This window comes from Vanessa atalanta, chromosome 9 (assembly GCF_905147765.1).
Source record: "Vanessa atalanta chromosome 9, ilVanAtal1.2, whole genome shotgun sequence".
In the NCBI taxonomy this organism is placed as follows: Eukaryota; Metazoa; Arthropoda; class Insecta; order Lepidoptera; family Nymphalidae; genus Vanessa; species Vanessa atalanta.
The window spans coordinates 3,777,834-3,803,018 of NC_061879.1; the positions used below are offsets into that span (position 1 = coordinate 3,777,834).

The 25,185-nt window shown below is 31.5% G+C and overlaps 1 protein-coding gene across 1 annotated transcript in view; it reads left to right on the plus strand.

Annotated features, from left to right (window-relative positions):
- LOC125066312 (cadherin-related tumor suppressor) overlaps positions 1–25,185 on the plus strand; it is a 105,543-nt gene that overhangs the window by 66,003 nt on the left and 14,355 nt on the right. The window contains exons 2-3 of the mRNA XM_047674354.1: positions 22,038–22,346; positions 23,058–23,291. Of these exons, the coding sequence (XP_047530310.1) occupies positions 22,038–22,346; positions 23,058–23,291 (543 nt within the window). The remainder of the gene's footprint in view (positions 1–22,037; positions 22,347–23,057; positions 23,292–25,185) is intronic.

A 25,185-nucleotide genomic window follows, 5' to 3' on the forward strand; every position in this document is an offset into this window, starting at 1 on the left:
ATAAAATATCTTGAATTTATATTGTGTTAAAAGAATTCGATTAGACCCAAGTCTAAATAATGTTATAAAACAATTTTAAATTGTAAATCTAAAACATTATTAAATAATAATTAAACGTATAAAAACAACCGCGATAAAAAACAAACATTATAAAAAAAAAACGAACAAAAGTATTTACATGTTATTTACGCCATAAAACATCAATGTTCATTAATGTAACGTGAATATTAAACATCGTATTAATCAAACGAATATCGATTTTACGTTCCTTTCATTAAGGGTTTCCACTAATAGATATAGCTCAGCTCGGAATGTCGGGCAACTGTCTTACGGACGAGTCGATCCAGTCGATTGCTATCTACTAAATCGATTCTTATCGTGACAGTTTTACGCGCCGCATCGCGGTTTCATTCGCGATGCAGCGGGTGCAGCGACAGCGTGCAATGTGCTCATGTCGCTTCAAAGTGAATTTAATTATTATCGAACAATCTGGAAATATAAATATGCAGCCGTATCAAACTGCTGAACTCAATCAAATTAATAGAATGATGCTATAAAGGGACGGACACGTACAAAACGTCTGTGGACATTTATTTTAAAATAAAGAGAAAAGTGCAACAATATCGCTGAGTTTTTTAACACGTAACTTTTTTATCAATACACTCGTTTTAAAAACTATTAGCGTCAACCTGTATGGAAAAATTATTTCTTCTTGCAGTGTTGATCAAAAAAGAGGTATAAAGTCAACCTAATTATAATGCTAGTGCAATAGTATGGCTCCGCTAATATTCTTAATTGTCTGTATAAGAAACAAAAAAACATACATAAATGTTATTTTTAGATTTTTTTACGTTACGTTCCGTATTTTTGTATCTATACAATTTTCTATGCATGTAAATATCAAGTATACTTAAAGCATAGAATTTAATCTTGATACTTTATATAGAAATTTAACAAATTGCTGTCTCTAAAATAATCTATTCTATTAATTTAAATGCGAAAGTCTGTTACCTTTTCACGCTCAAACCGCTTAAAGTAGAAATAGTTTGAGTCTCGGAGAAGGCTCCTTTTTTTAACTCACCCCTCGATGGGATATGATGGTTGAGGGTTTGTGTCCTATAAGTAAAGTTTTATAAATATCGCGCGGGTAGATCCGCAGGTTTGGCTAGTTTTAAATGAAAATATTTGCATTTACCAACAAATTTGCTTAAGAAATAATTTTATTAAACGTGTATACAATTGTTCTGTTAAATCTCTAGCACCTTTAAGTGATTAATGTTGATCACTAAGGGTCTGGACAAACTCTGAACACAATTCGTTATCTGCAATTTCAATTACTTTACATAAATCAAGGCGAAACAATTAACTGTCAACTCAACTATTAAGGGCAAAATAAATGCAATCTTACTCAACCGTAGCCTACGTAAGTTAATAATAAGGTTTTTTAGTTTTTTTAGTTTTTACTATTAGTGTTGTATTTTTTTTTTTTCAAAATTGTAAATTTCAATATAAATAAATAAATTTAAGCCATGTAATATTATGCTTTACTAATTAAGCTATAATACCTTTGATTAATAAACCTGTTAAACCCGTTCTTGATTACACAAGATGTACTTGAATGTGTTTAATTGTAATTTTAATTACGTAACGGCTTAACATAATTGAACCTCCAATATTGTATTTCGCTTTTAATACCTGAATCAGTTTAATAAATTACATCTAAAATGTTGTTTTTTATAAAGTAAATAAGTGCTTATAAAAGTAAATGGCTCATTTCAGGGCTCCGCCTCTCCTCTCAAGGAGAAAGTTTCGTTTGATTTAATTATGTACATGCAGATTTCTTGGAGTAAAATAAGTTTAAACACCACTGATGATACTTTTTTGGTACGCAATTGTTTCTTTTGTTGCGAAATTAATATGAATTCCGTAACTATTTGAAAAATACATTTAAAAAAATACTTTATAGGTTGCATGACTGACTGCGGCTAGTCATTAGTTACAAATAAGATGTTCAATGAATTTTATTCAATAATATATTTACCAAGGAATTAATAAGTCTCATTTTCTCGTCCAATGGTATTTAACCCGAGGGGATTATGTTGTAAAAAACAATAACGTAATTATAAATAGTCAGAATTGAACCTACAAATCGCTATACGTTGTAAGCTTAAAGCAAATTTAAGAGTCATACTTAAATTGTTTTAAGGTACAAAAACGTTTAAGTAGCTCGCAGTGATAAACGTTCTATTTTAGTCCAACGATACTAGCTGTCAGGTTGAAATTTACACATCTGAACAGAAATCTTCGAGCTAAAAGCTTCAAGAGATAAAGCTCGCATACAATATCAGTTGGGCTCCTCCGTGTGATAGCGCTAATGAACCCATGTTGCCGTCACACCGCTGAACGAAGCCACGGATTAGTAGGTTATCTTTCAAGTGAAATTACGGTTCGTCTTTCCTATATTTTTTTTTTATTTCATCTTACTTTTGCGAACTAGAATATATATGTATATATATATATTATATATTACGAAACTTATTTAAATTCAACGGATTTGAATATTCATTTAATTTATATTATCTATAGTAACCTGTAAACAGGTTATTGTTATTTTTATACGTTATCCAGGTGACTGTTTTTTTACAATAAAATATGACATTCATTTAAATGTGATTTATAAGCGAATTTTAGTAGGCCCTCTAAAAATGCGTAGATAAAATATATTAAAAAAACTTAAAGGTACGCAACTATAAAAGCGCCCTCAGAAACAACACACTAAGTCAGAATTAAGAATGTTTTTTACATCTTCAACAAAATGTTTACCTAGATATATTTTTTTAACTATACAATTTTGCATAGAGTATTTTTAATGGAATACTGGTACGTTATAGAATACAACGACAGTAGCTAGAATACCTATAGAAAACCTTTATTTCAAAGTACATTGTATACAATTATACATACAGCTTCCCGTCGGAATGTTTTTACCCTTCATCAATAATTGTCATATTTATACCGAAACCAAAATGAATTATACACCTTAACCTTCCTCATAAATCACTTCATCTATTAATGCAAATTGTTGAAGTGTTGATACAGACAAACCAAAAGACAGATAGACGTGGCATAAGGACTTCTCTACATCGTATAAGACAAAGTTGCTACCCGCCGTCGGTACGCTTAGATATTTTAAACTACGCAACGGATTTTAAAACGGTTTCAATAAACTGTTAAAAGAGGAAGATTTATATGTATGTTATTGTCGATAAAATCTAGGGATGTCGTCTTTCCTAGCCGGAAAAAAACAAGAGATTTTCTTGTTAAGTTTGTTCTTCTATATAGAAGTTGTGTATAAACCCTAAATCGCTTAATGTCCCCGGGAGAAGCCGCGACGGGTAGTTGGTTGTTACATACTACTGTTTGTTTGTTGTACTGGTTTCCGACTCAAATTACTTCACGTCGTACGCTTGTTGCAACGTATTTATTTAAATAAATTACTAACAAAGTAAGTAGAAATCTCTTTGAAACCACTAATTAATAAATGAAATTCAAGAAGACTATAATAAGACTAATTCATGATGTTACTTTTTGCTCAACAGAGTTGCTTGTGACAAATTATAAATTTAAATTTTAAGTTATGTTACTATGTATATATGGGTTTATTTTTGAGTAACTTTAAAGTAATTAATCTACTTTACTAATGTCTAATGAGATTATTAATTAGTAAAATTTTTAGTATAAACAAAGTGAACAAAAGCTGTTCAAGCATTTGACATTGATTTTAAACGTAAAAGTAGTATCAATAAACTAAAGGACCATTAAAGAGATTCAGTTTTAATGACCGGCAATCCTGTATTCCTCGTATTGAAACTAGAACGCACGTGTCTCCGTTTATGATACTTTTTTGTAATGCGTGTGAACAGGGCCTAGTTGTTCTATATCATTATCTCGAATGAAAACAATAACGTTCATAAGATTTTATTGATATAATATGGTGTAAAACGACATAGTAGCAACAACTGCAACATTGAGAGAAATAAAACTCAGCGATACTTATACTGTGGGGTGTTGGAGGAACTTGTATCTGCAAAGGTATAATACTTATAAAATATAGACACTAAAAAATATTTTTATCATTTAAATAACATCTGCTGACCTTTTCCATTTCTTTTAATAAGATAAACTGAGTGTGAATGTCTGAATTATTTTTAAGGAAACTTCACAATAAACCAAAAATTTAAGTATATTTTTTTATTTATTTAAAATGTGATCTCTAAAAAATAATGTGCTATGGTTTACCCGAGTCCTAAAAAGCACACAAACCTAACCTACCTTTGTTGTGTCGAACTGTTAGAGTAAGGGCTTACTTGGTGGTAGGGCTTTGTGCTAGCCCGTCTGGGTAGGTACCACCCACTCGTCTGATATTTTACCGCCAACCAGCAGTACCCAGTATTGTAGTGTTTCGGTTTAAAGGGTGAGTTAGCCAGTACAAGAACAAGGATCATAAAATCTTAGTTCCCATGGTTGGTGGTGTATTGGCGATGTAAGGAATGGTTAATATTTCTTATAGCGCCTTTGTATATGGGCGGTGATAACCACTTACCATCAGTGCTCGGCGGTGAAGGAAAACATCGTGAGGAAACCTGCATGTGTCAAATTTCAACGAAATTCTGCCACATGTGTATTCCGCCAACCCGCATTGGAGCAGCGTGGTGGAATATGCTCCAAACCTTCTCCTCAAAGGGAGAGGAGGCCTTTATCCCAGCAGTGGGACATTTACGGGCTGCTAATGCTAATGCTACATATATCACAAAAAAGCTGGAATAAAGCGCCATACTTTTGGACTATAATATATTATAGTCTTTGACATAGCTGCTGCAACTGAGATTAATTCCGAACGATATTATTTTAAATCCATTATTTTTTAAAAATTCATGACACTCAGACGAAGTCGTATTCATTAGATAGGAATAAATATACAAGATAAAGTAACTAGATTAAAAAACTCTTGTAACGTATTTTGTTGTTTTAATTAAAAAATATATCTTTTTTACGTGTTTGCATTTAATTTTATCTGAATATGGCGATAACAATAATGTTGTTTATGTTGTGCAATGCGTAAATGCTTTGGAAGTTGAAAGGGCTGTTAATGAACAGCAAGTGAGATACTACTACAGAGACACGTGTGTACTTAACACACATTAAAAGACGGTGACTATCTCAAATATCGTAAATTATGAAAATAATGTGACACCTCCGCTGCGTATATCTGTAGCTACTAAGAAACGTAGTTTGATATCTGGTGAATGCAGCGTGCGAAAATTTGTATAAAATGTCTTGATTACAATACTTTGGTCAATCTATTTGTTATTAGGATTCCGTAGTATTTCACGGGGAACGCAGGGCCGGAATACTTAACTATATCCTTAATATTAATATAAATGAGAAAGAGAATATGTCTATTTGTTACGGTGTCGTCTCACCTATTCAATCGACCGTCATGTATATAAGTCAAAAGGTCATAAATGCGTGACGCTGTGGACGGACTCTAATCTTTATATATATAAATCTTCTGTATGCGTGTAATTGAACTTTTCCTAAAAAGTTGGACCAAATCCGATGATATTTTCGTGTTTTATGACTGAATGAAACTAAAACTGATGAATAGGTTGCGGGCGCTGCGATGAGGAAGTAAATAAAAATCTTATTAGAAGTTATTTTACGCGGCTTACATTCGAGTGAACTGGCAGAAGTCGTCACGAAAGGTAAAAGCGTTATGCTCTTTCCAGGTGACCTCTCTCTCTCTCTTTCTCTTTCTCTCTGTCTTATTCTGTCTTATCCTACACAGGATTTTTAAAAAATTGACTTGACTGTATCTGTTATTTAATAAATAGCGAAAGTAACTTTGTTCCAACCTGGTGTCCCACGAAACATATCTTTAATTTCACCTTGTCTGTTATTTTTAGTATTTTCTGATTATGTGTGACTCCTGTATGATTAAAAATTACAATAATATTTTTTTTTAAAAAACTAGAACACTGAATTATTTTCTACATATACTATCTACTATTAAGTATATTTGTATTTTTACTATTAAGGAAATGAACGGCTTTAGTAATACAACTAGACTACAAGTCATTGTTTTAAATGTACAGCAGTTGTAAGTTCAATTTCAAAATTTCAATTTAAAACTAAAAGTTATGTATATATTTTTTATTCACTTTAATACGGTCGAATGGTTTATTATATTTTTATAAGTATTTTTCTTAGTTTATATTAAAAATGTCAAGTCGAGTTATCACGGAACCCTAATTTAATGTGATACGCATATAACTGGTTTCATTTATAAGTAGATATTGAAGTGGGACCAGTCAATAAGTAAAAATTGATTTTAGATAAGGTTTGTGAATAAAGTTGTTACTTTTAATGTTCAGGGCGATCGTAAAATCTTTACGGCAATACTTTTTGATAAAATGTCAAAACGGTTTTTTTATTTGATTTTATTTAACAATATTATTTTAATTTTAAAAGCGAATTCTCAAGCAAGGTGTGCTTGAAAGTAATTAGGAAACTTTATTTAATTTCGTATTGGCTGTTGTCATGATTTTACCGAGTAGTTGCTGTTTTTTTTGTTAAGTAAGTAAGTGGACGATTTAATGGGCTCGCAGAAGATAAGTGGTCATCGCTGCTCATATACATTAGCACTGTAGGAAATATTAACCATTCCTTATATCACCAATGCGCCGTAAACCTTCAGAACTAAGATGTTTTGTGCCCTGTGCCTTTAGTTACACTGCTTCACTTACCATTCAAACTAGAACAAAACAGAAAACTGTAGAATATTTTATAAGTAAGTTCTCACCTGTCCAGACGAGCTTGCACAAAGACCTACCAAGTAAACATCGAATCATCACCAAACAAGATTGTATACATGTAATTTAAAAGTAAGACTTTAATGTTAAAGTAATTTTAAATTAATTTGGATATATATACCATGAATGTAAAATAATTTGATTTGTGGAATAAAGTTCATTGATTGTGTATTTACTCACTGCTGGGCCTTCTCTCCCTTTTGAGGTTAAGTTTTGGAGGTTATTCACCCACGCTGCTCCAGTACAGGTTGATGGGCACTTATGGCAGAATTTTATTCAAATTAGATATATGCTGGTTACACATTGGATTCGTTTACCACCGAATACAAATTAAGCACACTAGCTAAACTAACACTTAAAAGTATTTCGTTATGCTTTGGGTTTGAACTCGCAATCATCGGTTAACACGCACGCGTTCTAACCATCTAACATAGAATAACTCAAATCATATTTCTTCACAATTATCTTATTACAAATCACATGCTACTATTTTACGTTAAGGCTAATCTAGACACGCGGTAGCGTGTCAGCCAAGTTCTAGTAACAGAACTGGCTAGTAGCACCGTGTGTAATATTACACGAACCATTTGGAGCCACTTTTGACCTCCTCATAACTCAAAAACTATTTGACATAGATGTGTCAAATTTGGCTCATATATTGAGACTCGCGAGATACATATGTGTTCCAAATTTCATAAACGCATCTCAAATGGTTATTTAGATATTAACGTCTAAAAATCGTCATTTTTATCACTGACTGACCTATAGATCAAAACTATATCCTACTTCCAGGTGACCTAGAAAGTTCAAATTTGGCATGCAGGTAGATAATTAGGCCAATATAAAGGAAAAAATCTGAAACTGGTAATTTTTTATCATTTTATTATAATTTTTCATTTTATTGGGTCTATAGGAACACTTATATACTTAGTTCCTGTAATAACTGTAATAATAAAAAAATTATGTAAGAACCAGCAATCAAAACTTATGACAGCCGGTCTTCATGTGAATTTTAAGGTCTTCACGTGAATATATAACAAGTTGAATACCACCCTTAAGTTTTTTAAATCCAAATATTTCCGTTTTAGTACTTATATGAGTATAGGGGACTTTCGTATTTATTACGTTATTAACTAGCATTTAGCGCACATCAATGGTGCTAAATAATTATACTTAAAAAAATAATAATAATAGGCATTTCGGTACACGGCGCGCGACGCGACGCCGGAGCAGCGGGTTAGGAGCGTTGCGATTAAACCTTACCGCGGACGTGTCTGAGCGAGTGGCAACCGCGCTCATAAGAATTATTTCAATACCTTCCGATGGAAACTGCCTAGTCTATTCGACTGCATATTTTTTGTTTGAGTATACTAGTATACAACAATAAAATAGGTTTCGTGAGATTGTAGTAGAGTATGTATATCGTAACTGGAATGATTTAAGTTTGTACTCTAGCGCTACAAACGGGGATCCTTATTGCTTGGAAGAACAGTATCGAGCAAGCATGCTGATATCAGCAAAGGACTGATGAATGGGTCCAATGGAAAAATAGAGAAGGTACATTGGGGACGTCGATAACAGCAATAGCGCACGTAAAATAACAATTCAATTTAAACATAATTTAATTTGCGAACTAGAAGTCAAAACCAAGTTACAGATATTAAGTAATGTACATATATGTTCAAAGGAAATAATTCTCTATTTGCTTAGCATATTCTACTATTATACACAAATTACAAGGCCTTCGCCTTGACGGTGCTCTTTTCGACATAAGCTCCTCTATATTAAGTAAAGAGCAGGCTTACGTTGGCCTCTCTAGAGTTAAAACCTTAGATGGAGTACATCTTATCAATTTAGGTCCAATTCAAATCAAGACACAAGAGAGCTCTATTGTAGAGTACAACCGTCTGCGCACGTTATACCACCCCTACTTGGCCAAATTAAGTATAAACAGAAAACGCGTAAAAAAAATCCTGACACTGAATGGACAATTCACTCGAACATTTCAGAGGTACCTACAAGAAAAATAAGAACGTATCAAAAAAAAGACAATTACACCCCGTAAACGTAGGAAAATAGAATAGCTTAACAAAAACCATTTGGTATTAATTTTGTTATTAATAAGTACCTATTAATAATTTATATACAAAAAGTAGTGATATCCCATCAAAAACATAAATGTAAAAATGAGAGCCAAGTTAAATATTATGATATATACCTTGGTTGTTGACTTCAACGACAAAAGAAGTGAGATCTAAATTTTTGCCAAGTTAAATGGCCCTTCTGAAATTTATTTATAACTACATAAAATAGCATTTCTTCTTATAACTTGGGATAATATATTGTTGCCTAAGGTCTGACTTGGCTAGTTCTTATATGTTTATAAACACAACTTGTAGTTTGTGTTTAAAATAACAAATGATAACTCAGAACATCTAAGAAGAATGGAGGACAGCTCAGTATTGCTTAGTTAGTATATACGTACATTAAGAGCTGCGATTGTCCAGTCACTAGAAAACATGAATCTTAACCAGATATTGCGAGTTCATATCTAGACAAGTACCATTGAATATTTGCGTGCTTAATTTGTGTTTATAATTCATTTGTAAAGGCTTAGAACTTACGAAGGCTATAATATAATTCTTATATGAGAACTAGCCAAGTCAGACCTTAGGCAACAATATATTATCCCAAGTTATAAGAAGAAATGCTATTTTATGTAGTTATAAATAAATTTCAGAAGGGCTATTTAACTTGGCAAAAATTTAGATCTCAGTTCTTTTGTCGTTGAAGTCAACAACCAAGGTATATATCATAATATTTAACTTGGCTCTCATTTTTACATTTATGTTTTTGATGGGATACAGTCCTATCGCAAACGTCAACAGCTGTGGCAAAAATGTAACGTATAGGATGTCATAATATATAGAATATCATTCTGTATATCTTTTGTATTATACGTATCTATACATAGATAATAATAGATATAAATATTTAAGAGTAACCCTTTATTGTACTCATGAGAAACCTGGCCTGATAGTTAGTATCTAATAAACAAGGTAAATCTCTATCTAGATCATAAATCGTGACTTTAATCTACCAATCCTTTGCAGACAAATTTCGAAAGATAGCGGTCCATTCGCAAGCGCAGTCACGCTATGACTAAACGGAAGACAAGACCGTTTTGATATAAGATCTCACTTTCTATTTTTATGATACACATCCTAATTATAAATAAAATCTACGCATTTTTTATTAGTTATTTAATGAAAAACAAAATGTGTACTATTATTAATGCGAAAGAAATTCTGTCTTAGTCTCGTTACCTCTTCAAGTTTAAGCCGCTGAATCGATTTCGATGAAATTTGGTGTGGAGATAGTTTGACTCCCAGGACAGACGCTTTTTTTAATTAACCCCTCGAGGGAGTAAAAAATGTTGCAACGGTTTGTGTTCTATGAATTTCGGTAAAGTAACACGGGTAAAGCTGCATGTTCAGCTAATATCATATAGTGAGGCTAAATGAATATATACATCTCTGTCACCTTTTACTTTAACTATTGAGAATATTGCCGGCTGTTCTCGGTAAAATATACATTTTACGAACTGGCAAGAATCTCGGAATGTAGATTCCGAAAGTAAGTTTAAAATTAAATTATATTTTAAATAATGTAATGTAATCGTCACTGTATATCGTCACAGAGGTCTCAAGAGATACTTTAAATAAAGTTTGTTTTGATTTTGGTTCTACTTTAAATTTATTTCGTTTGCCTAATATATACATGTGTAATTGATTGGCTAACTCAAAAAAAAGCTCAACTATAATAAAGTTGTATTTAAGACACATATATAAGCACATAATATATCTAATTGTAAGCACGTTTTGTATACACTCACAAAAGAATGGCGAACGAAAAAAAATAAAAAAATAAAAAGGCTTTAGAAAATTCTTTACCTTCCCTTAACAAATGATTGAACGATCCTTAATGAACTGGCTTAAGCCCTTAGGTAATATAATACGCAGAATTAAGTCCTGTTCAGACTATTGGAGAGAGGTAATAAAGTATTTCAATTATACGGCTGATTGGCTTAGTTATAAAGGATAGTGCGCGTAATCTTTAGTATTATAACATCACAATTATGCTAGCCTAGTATAAACTTATTAAAATATTGAAATTCATTAATTTATTCATTTCAAACTCCACTTCCTATAAGCGATTACGTATATTTTATTAAAGCTTTGTTTTCAATGGATTCATAGTGTTATTTATTCGATTATATATATGTATGTATGTATTTAAAAAGCTATGTTGGCTCTCTGATTATCGACGCACCTGTTAAAATATATACAAATAAATATTTGTATCTATAAAAAATTGTTTTGCTAAATTTTGATTTTAAAGGGAGCGATGCACTTCGTTAATATCAAGCTCAATTAATTCGACCTTCCTAATGCATAATTCCCTTTATAACATAGAGACAAATAAGTAAAAAGTATATATCATATATCATATATCATTTTGTAATATGACGTATCGATATACATAAAATTTTCTAACTTTCAAATCAGAATTTAATGGAATTTGTTAGCAAATACTGTATCAAGAATTTGGTTCAGTGAAATAGCTCGACAACTATCTACGGAAATTGCTAACATAACAGTATACTTTAGGAATCTTGGATTTAGTTCCGGTTCGTGATAATTATGCACTTGTATATCTTATCAATGAACGTACATATAGTAATAGAGTTGTTGTAAGAATATTCTTCTAATTTAAATCAGTTTTAAGCAGTTTTTTTTTGAGTGTCGTTTTTATACAGCTTTTTTAAATTTACTATACTTGTTTTTACTTTTTCGATCTATAGCATCATACCTGCCCTTGAAAATGATTAATTTCGTTCGTGTGAATACGCCTTTATTTTCGGCTTTTAAAACAAGTGTGTGAATTATTTTCTCGGTGACGTCTCATCAATTTTTACTTTTTCGATTAAGCTAAGGGCACGTTAATGAACTTCAAATGTATACACTTGAAATTTATTAGGTATTTTAAGGGGCATTTTTTATGATCCAAATTTTATATTAATATTTAATTTAAAGATACGTTTTGTAACGAATGTGATTAAAAATATTTAAAAACTAATTCCCGAGCTTAAAATAATTATAATATATCTAACATTTTAATGTTTATTGCCTTTGGTGTAAATCTTTGACAAAAAAGTAACTATAAGATCCGTTCGTTAACCTGATTTTCGTCGAACGGGAATCGAACCCGCTGCAGCCGTCGTGGCTTGTCCGAGACAACGATCTCGCTCCCATTGTGTGCTTTAGACTCGATAACATTCTGTTTCGGTGAGAGAATTTTAACGAAACCGTAAAAATCTTAAAATCTATCGCATAATAAAATATATATATTGCGAAGATAATTTTAAAGATTACCTTTAAAAGGACTAAGTAGTATTTATTTAAATTAATAATAATTTCGTACTTTTTTCGAATATTATAATGTTTACTAAATGTCTATCAATATCTTGCATAGAACTTATTGATTGTCAAAAATCTAAAACCGGGAAAAAATACCTCAGAGCTGAAAATAACCGGCGATATAAACAGCGGGTTTTTTTCAATTATTTTTTGCTTTGATTATAAATTGCCATTTCTTATTCGCTAGATTTGTAATATTTCTACTAATAAAAGCTTATTAGTAGAAATATTTATTTTATGACTTTATTTATATATTTATTTTACATTAAACATGTTTCTCAATAAATTTATAATGTCGATATTTATTTAAAAGTTCGAATGCAATGACTTTTGATAAATGATAAAAGCGATTAATCACGATTTATGTGTGGTCATCGAGTCACAGTTGATTTAAACAATGATTTTATATAAATAGATATAACGTCTAGAGATATATATTTAAATAAAGAACGACGTAGATAAAAATTGATTTAATAAGAAATACCTATTCAATCTCCTAATGGCTTTGCATTGTTGACTGATAAAAGTTTTTATCGCGAACTGAGTTCATTAGAAGCTGTCCGAATTCACCTAATATTGATGGCTTTTGGTAAGTCCGGAATTTTAATACGTTCTTTAGTTCGGTAAAAAGTCGTAAAAATAATATTTCTGTAGGATATATTAAAGTTAGTAAAAGATAGTTATATCTGTAACCGTCTCCGTTTTCGTGAATTAAATATGTATACGATTTTAAATTGTTACCATTATTAACTATCCTAAGCTAAAAATAATGACGAAAAAAATATTTTTTTGTCAAATTAAATCTGTTAAATAATTTTGGCAAACATAAGTTATTATTTCGTAAATCTATTAAGTTATTATGTAATTTTATGTTGGTTTGTAACTGGAGATTGGTAGTCAGTCTTTTATTCTAATTAACTTAGCTTTTCCATAATTTTAAAACGTAACAGACATTTCCATTATTAGGCGCCAAATCCATTATGTAATCATGGGTGGGCTGGAGCATAGAACAATGAAATTATAAAATGTCCTTGGATGGGGTTTGTCGATATTACAAATATATATATATGATTTTAGTATATTGGTGGACTGGCATATTGGCTGGTTGCTTACTTATGTGTATAAACATCAGAGGTGTAAGAAATAATAATAATTCCTTACATGGCCAATGCGTCACCAACCTTGGGAACTAAGATGGTGTGATTCTCGCGTCTGTAATAACATTGGCTCACGTAAACCAATCAACATCATAACAAAACTAAGTATGGGAGTACTGTTTATCGGTTGATACATGTACCTACCCAAACGGGGTTGCAAGGCCTACCGAGTAGTAGTTAAGATTGGCTTATACTTATACTCACGCTTAACATATTCTCTGTCACATATATATAACATATTTTGATAGCATTTCTTATACAAACCGTTGTTCTTTGTTGAACAACGTACAAGCGTTCGAGCCTAAACAAAGCGCCATAACTAAGAACCGAATGAGTAATAACCTGAAACTAGTTAGCATTTAGATAAAGCATTAATTTCAACGCTGTCACAATACCCGCCACTACGAAAAAGGTATTTATTATTCAATTTACGCGTAGATACATATCTATTACCTTCGACTCGGGGTGGACGCAATTCGTGGGAATATTGACCGGTGATTAGATCCGCCACATCGTAAAGATTCGCTTCTTCACTGTACACAATTAGAATTCTGAAGTGATGCGCAGACATTTTAACATATTATAATGTGAACCGTTCGCTCTCAAGTGTTATGTTGAATTTGAATCGTAAGATAAATATAGTAAGAAATTCCTATATTATAAAAATATGACATTTGAAGTTCTATAAATGATACGTTTCATTAATTTCATTAATAAAGCGTAATAGTAATATTATTAATTCTTGGAAATAATGAATAAGACAATATTGTAATACATTTTTTACATAAATCTAATTTCATAATCTAAGTTGGTTGGCATGAAATTGGGAATTTTCTAGAATATCGCGCATTTAAAACAGTAAAAAAATAACGTTATAATCAAATATTATCATTATTATAATCGCGCATTACTTTTTTTAAAAACCGCGCTAACATAAGCTCTGATTAATTTCTAATCGACCAACTTAGAACGCGCTTTCTACTATTTACAAAGTTTCATAATATAAACATTAATATCAATGCTTATCATGAGGTTTAACTTAATGTTTAATTAATTATTCTTAATTCACTATATGAGATTATTTATATTCAACTGTCGGTATTAAATTGTTATTTTACTGATAGTAACTTTTTTTAAACTAGCATTTAGTGACAACGGCACGATAAATTACGGCTTTGTACTTCAATTTTTTGTTTAGAGAAAATAAATGTCTATAATGTTATTGCCTCTAAACTATTATATCACCTAACACTTTGTACCTATTGCTATGGTCGGGGTTGACGGGTAGTTATGTTGGATAATAAGCAAGTGTATCTTATTTCCCATGATTGAAGGGTCATTGACAATGCTAGGATTAGTTAATATATCCTCCAGTGTATAGGTGGCGGTGACCACCTATTACAAAGTTGCCCATTCATCTGTTTATCATAGAATATACGCAATAGATTATCGTTAAAGAAAATCTGTGATATGATGATTTAAATATCCTTATACGAGCTTTTAAATAAAGAATATAGGTATCTTTATTGGAATAAGAAATTGTAAGAGTAAAATAACAGACTGTTAATGTACTATTTGACCAATGGAAAAGGTTTGGAGGTTATTCCACCATGCTGCTCCAATGCTACCAATGCTCTAATAAAAAAAAATGTAAATTTAATTAAAAAACGTTGTAAAATTCGACTTTTTATAGTCTGTGTGTATTGTAATGACGTTTCATTGACCAAATGATATGTGGATGACGTATAACATAATTTTATACATCTTATAATCATTAGCGGATTTGATTCAATGAATTACAATTTAAAAAAGCATTTTACGAAGAATTTTATTGTCACATTCAAGCATTCGTTATAACGAGCATTTGGCTCAAGGATCGAACCTGTCCCGTAACTTTTAGATTGTGGGTTTCATTCAAGTTAGTGGTAAATATTTGCATAACTTATTCAGGTAATTGACTCAGTCAAGATGAGTTACCGTTAGTATTTATGGTAAATAATTATTTAACCTCACACATATCTATTATAAAACTTTATTATTATACGTCGGATTTTTTATTCAATAGATGTGTAATACATTTTTATACAACATTCTTCGAATTTCTTTTGCCGTTTCTTATCAGTTCTCATTTTAATTCAATTAATATCAGTTACTAAATATAATGATCGAATAAAGCATTCAGATTCAGATTTTATAGTATTAATATTTACGTAACTCGTCTCTCGAGCACTTGGTACATGAAAATGGTAATAAAAGTATCCTATATCTCCGTGTCATGTGAATATCGAAACTCGATAGCGATTGGTTAATTGGATGAAGCGTGAAAGGGGAAAATAAACAAACAACAGCACTTTTATAATTTTATTATAGTTCTATAATTAGCCCGTACAGTAATTGTGTATACAATTAAATCGGTATAAATTTACAATAATTTACCACGATACATATATGTATATACAACTTTTTTAAATCGTTTATTAACAATGTTGACTTTAATTAGTACGTAATCTGAATTAAAAATAACAATTGTACAATTAATGACGACCGTGCGAAATGGTGGCAAGAATGCTAGCAGCATTCCTCTGTTAAATAGCAATTTTGATTCTTGGATGACGCAATATTATGTAGTCTCTAACCCTGAAAGAGGCATATACTACATAACATTGCCTTATAATACATCTATGCAGAAGAAGGTTTTTTTTTTTAAATAAGCCCCGTTGGTTGTTGTATCTGCAAGTGAAAGCAACAAACTCTTCAACTTTATCTCCATACATGTTTGATATAATACTCTTTTGTATTTAATTTAAATATATTGTTAATAAGGTTTACCTAATTGTTTTTTAAGCAAAGCGTACTTATTCAAATATAAATAACCGTTGAAATTTTTGTTGGTTCATCATCATTATTTAATGTATTTTAAATTTAGAGTTACAATAAAAAGCGATAATTGTATAAAATTACTCAGAAATTAAAAAATAAAGTATATAATCATTTTGTTCGCGCCATATAGTTTAACGCAAAAAAATAACATGATTCACTATCAGTAACAGAACAGATTGAAAGATAAAATTTAACATAATATTGCTATTAAATTAAAAAATATGAAATCCTGTTTCTTAGTCGAGCTGGACACGAGTAGAGCAACAATGGTGTTGCCTGACAAGGAAAAAGTCGTGACCGACTCGCTCGGGTCGGCGGGATGCTGCGGGCGTAAATAATGCTGACGTCTGATCTTAATTATCGCTCCATCGTTAGAGATGACCGACGGGCTGACCGAAATCGGCGAGCGAGTTGCGACATCGCGCGGGGCGGGGTGTCTATTATAGCAACAGTTATATCGCCCACCGATAAATCGCTAGAATCTAAACCACCTGCGATCGATAGAGCCGTTTTCGTTTGACGTTGTAATTCTTTTGTTATTATTGCTATTGTTTTCGTTGCGATGACTCGAAATTTATCGATAATCCGATACTCCTAAATGAGGCAGATGAGAAGTACATTTATTATAATTCGTTGGACATGAGTCATCAATAGAACTCACGTTGTGAAAGGGTATTATCATTCGCAGTATCATAATTTATATCCGATACACCTACGTATTTTATTGCTGAAATCCGTGTTCCTATAATTGTTATAATAAGCAGTTGTTTTCACTTAGTATACCCCGACATATTTTCATTCGACTTGTGATATATTGAACAAAGATAGATATCGCGTATTTTTTTTTAATTATCGAAGTCAGATAACAAACAACCTAAAACAAAAATGACATGCTCTCATTTGGTTTAAATCGTTAATCGTTAGTCGCTTTGTACTCGCCGCTGCGCCTGCGCAGATCTCGATCCAAGGGCGACGTTGAAAAATTCTGAACTCGTGATTTTCGTTCGTGTACTTCATTTATTTGCCGGGAGACGGTGAATATTGTTTACGGCAAAATATTAGAAGGTTTCCTGCTAGCTGTTTAAGTTAAACTTAGTACTTACAAATTGTTATTATTATAAATTTGCAACATAAAATACCAACGGTTATCATTTACTTATTAATATTATTTTTTATTTAGAACGTTAAATTTTTTTTACCATTTTTTTGTTTAGAAAAATGCTCTAACATAGAAACGAAGAATATCGTAAATATTCCGAACATTTAGAAAATTATGTGAAATACTTACTTGTTATAATGAAATTATACAATCGATCAAGCGGTAATACGAAGATAATGCCTTCGGGTTGCAAATTTAGGTGAAATTGTGGGTGCTTGCGTGTCTGTCTTCGGGGCATAATCCTTACATAAACTCTAATGATAAGCATTATTCGAAATCATATACCACGGAAAGGACAAATTTTATTGAAGAAAAAAATTTAATAAAATTATACATATTGTTGCAAGATATTACACTTTTAGAATACAGATATGATATTGCTTTGTAATGTTTTAACTTTTTATACAATTGCCTGGTCTAGTAACTAGCCTAAAAAGCTACAGAACTCGAGATTCTGGGTTCAATTTTCATATCGAACCAATAAAAAAAAAAAAACCGTCGACATATTCTGAGTAGCTGCTTGGATCTTAGGAGCTGGGAGCACTTGCATTCCCGTCCCTGAAGTCTTTCCAGTCGTGTCGGATTTGCTTTCCCATCGGATTATGAGATTGAAGAAATTAGAGTGCACTTGTGTTTGTGCGCACACTTTTACATTACAGTATGTCCTGCTCAGTTGGCGAGCGTCTCTTGAGAAATGGAAATAGTCCCGGAGGACATTACCATCACTATCATGGAGATAGAACTGTTTATTAAATGTTAATTCCGAATTATTATCAAATAAATAATAATAAAAATAAATCTTCTCTTTAGTTTTTTTTTGTCTTATATCATTGTTTTGCATACATAATCTTCGAAAGGACTTCCTTTATCTTCATAAACATATTTTATTCGAGATAGAATCGGGATTCATTTTTTCAAATTTCGAAGAATAAAAATACATTTTAGTTTTTTAAACATAAGACTTATCTTTTTATAAAAAGCAAAGGCAACGTTTTTATGTGGTTAGTGGTCTTCTTATATTGTTCAAAAAAAATAATAAATAATAATTTCAGTTTTTTATTATAATTTTGTGATAGCAGTATCATTTAAAAAATCTGCAAAGTGACGTACATACCAAAGTTTCGGTAAACATAGGGCCAACCGTCCGATAAATGTGCTTTAGGCGATGAAAATTGCATCGTTTCTTATCGATGCACTTTATCCCGTCGTACTTTTGTGCATATTTTAAATATATTTGTGGGATATCGATAGTCAGTGTGGGCGGACTGCGCGCCCGCATACTAATGCATACGAATCGCCGGCACGCAGACATACACTTTGTTAAAATTAAAGGGTGAATTGTTAAAAACTATATCATTTTGTGTCATACATGTTTTAAGTAGTAATTAGTAAAATATATTTATTTTCCTTGAGGATCATTTATGGTATTTATTATATTCGTTCGATGCTTATATATTAAAAAATTACAACGTTTATTTTAGTTTATTTACTTGCCTACAATTATAATACAAGAAACGAATAGTTGCTGGTGAATAAATTCAATTTACGAGTGTACGTTTAAATAAAAATATTTTCTTATTTTTCATGAGGTCATAAACCCGATTCGCTAACATCATATTATAACAATAGAAGGAAAGAATTACCGCATATGCCGTAAACTTTGTGAGGCGTACATAATTGTGCGAAGTCCTGAGGGTATAGCGGTCGCGCTGCGGTCACGAAGCACTCTAAACATAGAGGCCAACCCTAAACGATGCCACCATATCTGTCCACTGCCTCACGGCCCTTCGATTCTCTTCTCAGACCCGCAATATATATATTGCGGGGCATCAAATATGTACTGTTTTCGACATTATGGATTTAAAAAAAAAAAACATGAAGTTTTGTCTGGTCTCTTGAACATATTGTTTCTATATTTTTTTTTCAGCTCTCTCTACATATATTTTAGTGTGAAAGTTTGACAATAACTTATAAATTTGAATTTTTATTAAAAAAAACGCTAATTGCTAATAATGACAAAAAACTCGTCACCTCCAGAATTTGCAAATATGGAAATGTTTAAACCATAAAAAATATGAATTGATTTATTTTTTTATACTTATGAAAACTAAATTTGATAAATAGACCAATTGTTTGTATCGACATTAAATAAATTTAAAGCAATTAATAATTTTAAGCACAATGCAATAAATTACAACGTGAAGTAAGATTATCGGCTACATTTAATGACTTTTCAAAGGGCACTTTTGATTAAACTCACCCGAACACAAATTAGGAGTATATTGTATCAAAAGCACAATCAATTTTGGCAAATGATAAATTACTTTGCGATCACCATAGTAACTAAATATACCCTTTGAAGTTTGAGTTGCAACGTGAAATTATATAAAAATGGTAAGAGGCAATCAAGGCGTGACGTCAAGATTTTTGAGGTAAATGACTAGAATGATTGATGTCCATGAACATATATTACTTGTTACCAAAACGACAAAATTTTAAGGTCATTTTTTAAGCTCAAAGCGATCAGCAGGAGCTCCATCCATAACGAGAAATAAACTTTCACAAGTTAGGAATTTGGATTATATTTTAATTTAATAATAGTCAAGTGATATGCCTGTCCAGGCAGCTCGATTAAGGCAGCAGCTGGTCTAAGGCCTCATTCTTCAAAAAGAAAAAACTTGGAACCTAGTCCATAGTGATTTTATCATTACATCCGAACACAAAATCAATTAAAACCAGAATTACGCTTTTGAAAATAAAGTTTCCTTTTCTTCATTGGTCAAGATTCACATGATCTAACCACTGGGCTAGCTCGACTTTCACTCGTAACTTTTTATTTTGGCCCTTAAAATGTTTTTCCATACTCATTAGATTTTCGTGAAGAATCATAACATCGTAATGAATTGTTTTGTCAACGATCTCTATTGTCTAAATTATTGTTATATAACTTATGTTTAAGATTTCTGATTATATTCTATTTCCAAGCTTTATAATCAATCTCTTTATAATGATTACGATTTTTATTATAAGCATTATGTAAGTTTCGAATGTATGGATCATTATTTAATCGTGAGCTAAAACAAACGTTCGATATTCCATATTAATCTAGTAGCGGACCTCTATCAATTATCAAAACCTTGATTAATCGACGTTCCAACAAAACTGACATCTTGTCATTTCTCATCCCTTAATCGATTACTTCAAACATGAACTCTAGGGGGTCCAAGAGCAGAAGACGGACAACGAATAAGCTTTCGTTAAATAAATCGTTTTTTTTTTTTTAATAATCGTAAACATTATAGGCTTGGGAATTATTCTATACGTTTTGTAATACTCGTTCCTTTACACGTAACTATAAATCTTTCGTTGAAACAATTAGTGTTACATACTTTTTGTATTCTAATATGTTTACAAAGTAAAATATACTATTAGAATATGTACAGAGGTACCAATAAAGTTCTATACATTTACAATCGATCTCAAAATTTTCTCAAGCTTTCTTATTTCTTGAACAATAAATTTTATTAACACATTTCAATTTATTTCTAAGACCGACACCGTCGTACAATCAATGTTAATTGCTGCTTCTCTTACGTAAAATAACGTAGGCGTCTAGTGGTTTTTCAAAGCACGTTACTTGACAAGGCACCCTCGTACAAACACAAAGAAAAGATTGAGTCATCATAACAAATGCGCATCTCCACTCCGTCGAGGGCAGAGAACTTTTGACAATCGGTCTCTTCTTATCTGTGACGGCTCCGATCATTGTGTTCCGAATTCTTCGTGCTTCAGCGTACAGATGACGAAACTATGGTAGTTTAAGTCTTTCATTCCTCTGTCCCTTTGTTGACTTGTCGAGTTTTGTTCGGATAGCTTTTTGTAAACGTCCACCGGTTGCGTTTGTAAAGCTTGCCTCTGACTTCATAAATCTTATCTATTACATCTCATCAAGCGCGGATTAAACTTTATGCCTTCGCTTAAGGTATATAAAATGAATGCATTTCTGACATATTATCTAGTGATCTTTGAATTTAAGCATTTCAATTCGATTTCAGGAAATCATGAAAATTATTATCTAAATTTAGAAATCAGTTAATTGCAATGTTAAGGATGAGGATTGAAGTATACTTTGATATTTTCATAAAATATTTTAATATCGTTATTTTAATCTGTAACACGAAATAACGTAAAGTATATTTTATCATTCTGTCAGTCAGTAGAGACACACATTTGTCGAGACAACCGCTCGCAGGCTGCATTTTTAGAATTATTAATTTTGTTCGTGTTCTTATACTGTGTTAAAGTGGTCGATTTTCTGCCAGTTTTATAAATAAAACATCAGTCGTCTTGGCTCGAGACTGTTTTACGAAAGTCGATGCTTGGTTAAATACGTTATTGTTTCAAAACCTTTTTATACTTCAAGACTAATTTGACAAATGGTCATAGGTATCTTCGAATACTTTTATATTAATCTATTTTTAATTTTCAGGTCGAAGTCATTATATTGGACAAGAATGACAGTCCACCGGAGTTCAAGAACATTCCATCGGCATATTTTGCGTCCGAAGATTTAGCGCCTGGACAACTTATTGCAACGATTACTGCTGAAGATCCCGACACAATTGGATCTATAACATACAGCATACACTCGGAAGAATCGACGCCGTTTACGCTGGACGCTCAAAGTGGAAGATTAACGCTCAAAGAACCACTTGATAGGGAAACAGTATCTGAATACCAGGTGGTGATCAGAGCTGACGATGGAATGCAGTTTACAGATGTTACAATCGTTGTTCAGGTTAGTTACATATTATATTAAAAAAAATAATCTAATAATTCATAAATATAATCAACTGAGACATTTAGACACATAAGGACATAAAAGTTTTTGTTTAAACGTTGTTTAATAATAATAGTTTTTTGAAACGGCTTGCGGTCCCAAATTTTCATAAACATTAAAATATAAACATAAGTTACTTAGTAGTCAGTAGTACAAGTATATAAAGGTAAAAAAAAAATCTGATTGCGTTAAATATAAATCCTTAAAAGTCAATCTTTTGGATATTAAAAAAGTTATATATTTTTATTTCTCGTCTATTAATTTTAAAAGTTTTTTAAATACTTTAAAAAATATATTGTAACATGAATTACTTATTACATCTAGCAACACTAAACCCCTTCAAATATTGTGCAGTTATCATTTGATTAATGTGTATAAAGACGAAAAACGATATTTAATTATCGATTTAACATATCGGCTAGGCCCATATCGACCGGCTCTACCTAACCTAAAAAGACCAACAAAGATAATTATTGTTTTGCTCCATTGATATAGATATTGATATATTTATTTCCCTTCAAATTTTGTTTTCAAAACGTGTTTTTACTAAAAGTTTATGTTAGTTTCTTGTGTTTATGTACCTGTAAATTATAATGTGATTAAAAAGATTTTTCAGAAGAATTGCAAAAAAGCGTATTTACTAAAAATATTCTACATATTTGTTTCAAGGTAACGGACACGAACGATAACCCACCAGTTTTTAAAGAGAGTGCATACTCTTTTGACATACTTGAAAATGCTGCTAGAGGTTCAGTGGTGGGAACAGTGGCTGCTATAGACCTGGACTCCGGACCTAACGCTCAGTTAATCTACACGGTGATATCGGACTGGGCTAACGATGTTTTCTCACTCAATCCTCAAACTGGCATCTTTACTTTGACAGCACGACTTGATTATGAAGAGGTAAGTTTTTTTAGTGTATTTATAATAGTGTGAGGTAGGCTTGCATTTTTGGTGGTGTTATACCACTTAAGATTGTAGATAATAGTTTATATTGGTCTGATATTTTAAAGGAGTATCAGTTACCAAACTGCAGTAGTTGACGATACCATCTTAACTCTACTACGATACGATAGGAATTACTTGAAATAATAACTAAACCCTTTAAAATGATTTTGTAATTTTCACATTGCCTCCTGGACTATAAAATTTGTTGATGTTTTATAACGCTTTGCAATTCAAATTAAGAATATAAGCACTAGTATTTCATGGTCCATTCATAATGTTATGTTATTTCATATAAGCTATGAAAGTAACGACGGCTTCATATATTTTTTAATACTTTTTAATTCGTTATCATCAATCGCCATTAATGATAGTAATTATTTCGAGCGGGTAACTGATGGTTACTAAATATTTATCGGAATTAAAACAAAAGACGACGTCTGTGCACATAATAGTAAAACTTTTTAAACGTGACATAAAATAAAGTGGTACCCTCGTTGTTTTACGATGTGCGTCTATCCGCAGTTAACTCGCAAATAAAAAAATCTTTAAAGGTTAAGTGATTAAAATCATTCGTATAAATATTCTCAGGGATAAAATAATAGCCAATTACTGTCGCGCTTTCAACGAAGTTAATTTGTATAATGAACGGCTCTTTCGCTAATCGTCATGCGTACTGATTCTTCTCGTACGACGCGATTTGGTTATTAGATGATCCGATATTTAAACGATCGGAAATTATTTACTGAAGCAAATGTAACAAATAAGACGATAAATATTCATATTTCATCAATTTTATAATTATACGTTAACAACACTCGTCGCAGCTTCATCCCTGAAGCAGTCTTATATAAAATGAATATGAACTTGACTGGTAATATGCGGCGACTAAGTCTGAAATCCTTTTAGAGCAACTCTAACTCTAAAAACCCATAGCAGAGAGTGTAGTGGAGTAGGCTTTACAGCATTTGCCTCTAGGTGAGCCGTTTACGGGCTTTTAGTGATTTAGAGTTGAAACGGCACAAGTGAATCTATTTAGGCTTAAAACAAAGCAACCCCATTGAATTTCCATTTTCTTAATTTGTGTTATAACTCATCCCATGCTGAGCACGGCAAAGGTAGACATTTTCAGGATACTTACATGTAATCATTATGGGGTATCCATCAAACCACAGCAGCAGCGTGGTGGATTAAGCTCCAAATCTCTCCTACATAAAACCTATTTTTATCCAGCAGTAGGATATGTATAGGATAATATTTTCATATTCCTGTATTACGCCTTTACTTAGTTCAGTCTTATTTAGAAAACGAAAGTATTCATTAAACTTCAGTTTATATGTGATAAGGTTACCTAGACATTACAATGATGCCGAAATAGTATTCTATTTAAATAGTTCTTCACAAGCGTATAATTGTATCAGATAAAATAATTAGTTCAACATTTTATAGTCGCGGAAACGAAACTCTTTAATGTTATTTTATCGTTCTCACTTTACATCAATTAATATTTGTACATAATAGTGTTGTATCTGTATTTATGTGACTTGTTTTGTTCGGAGTATTTAAACCGTTAAATCATTTACGGTTATCAAATTTAACAAAATGTAAATAATTAATTATTAGATAATATGAATTAAAATATTTGATTCATAGCTCGATTCATTTTTCATTTTGTTAATTATAAACTTAGATTAAAATACACGGAACTCAAAAAGTAATTCAACGATATCTCAATTGTCAAAATTACTGACATTACTGATAAATATTTACGTAGACAGTTATAATATTAATCATCTTTCTCGCTCTATTCTGGTAAAAAATGTAAAGAGAATGTTATGAGCATATTAAACAA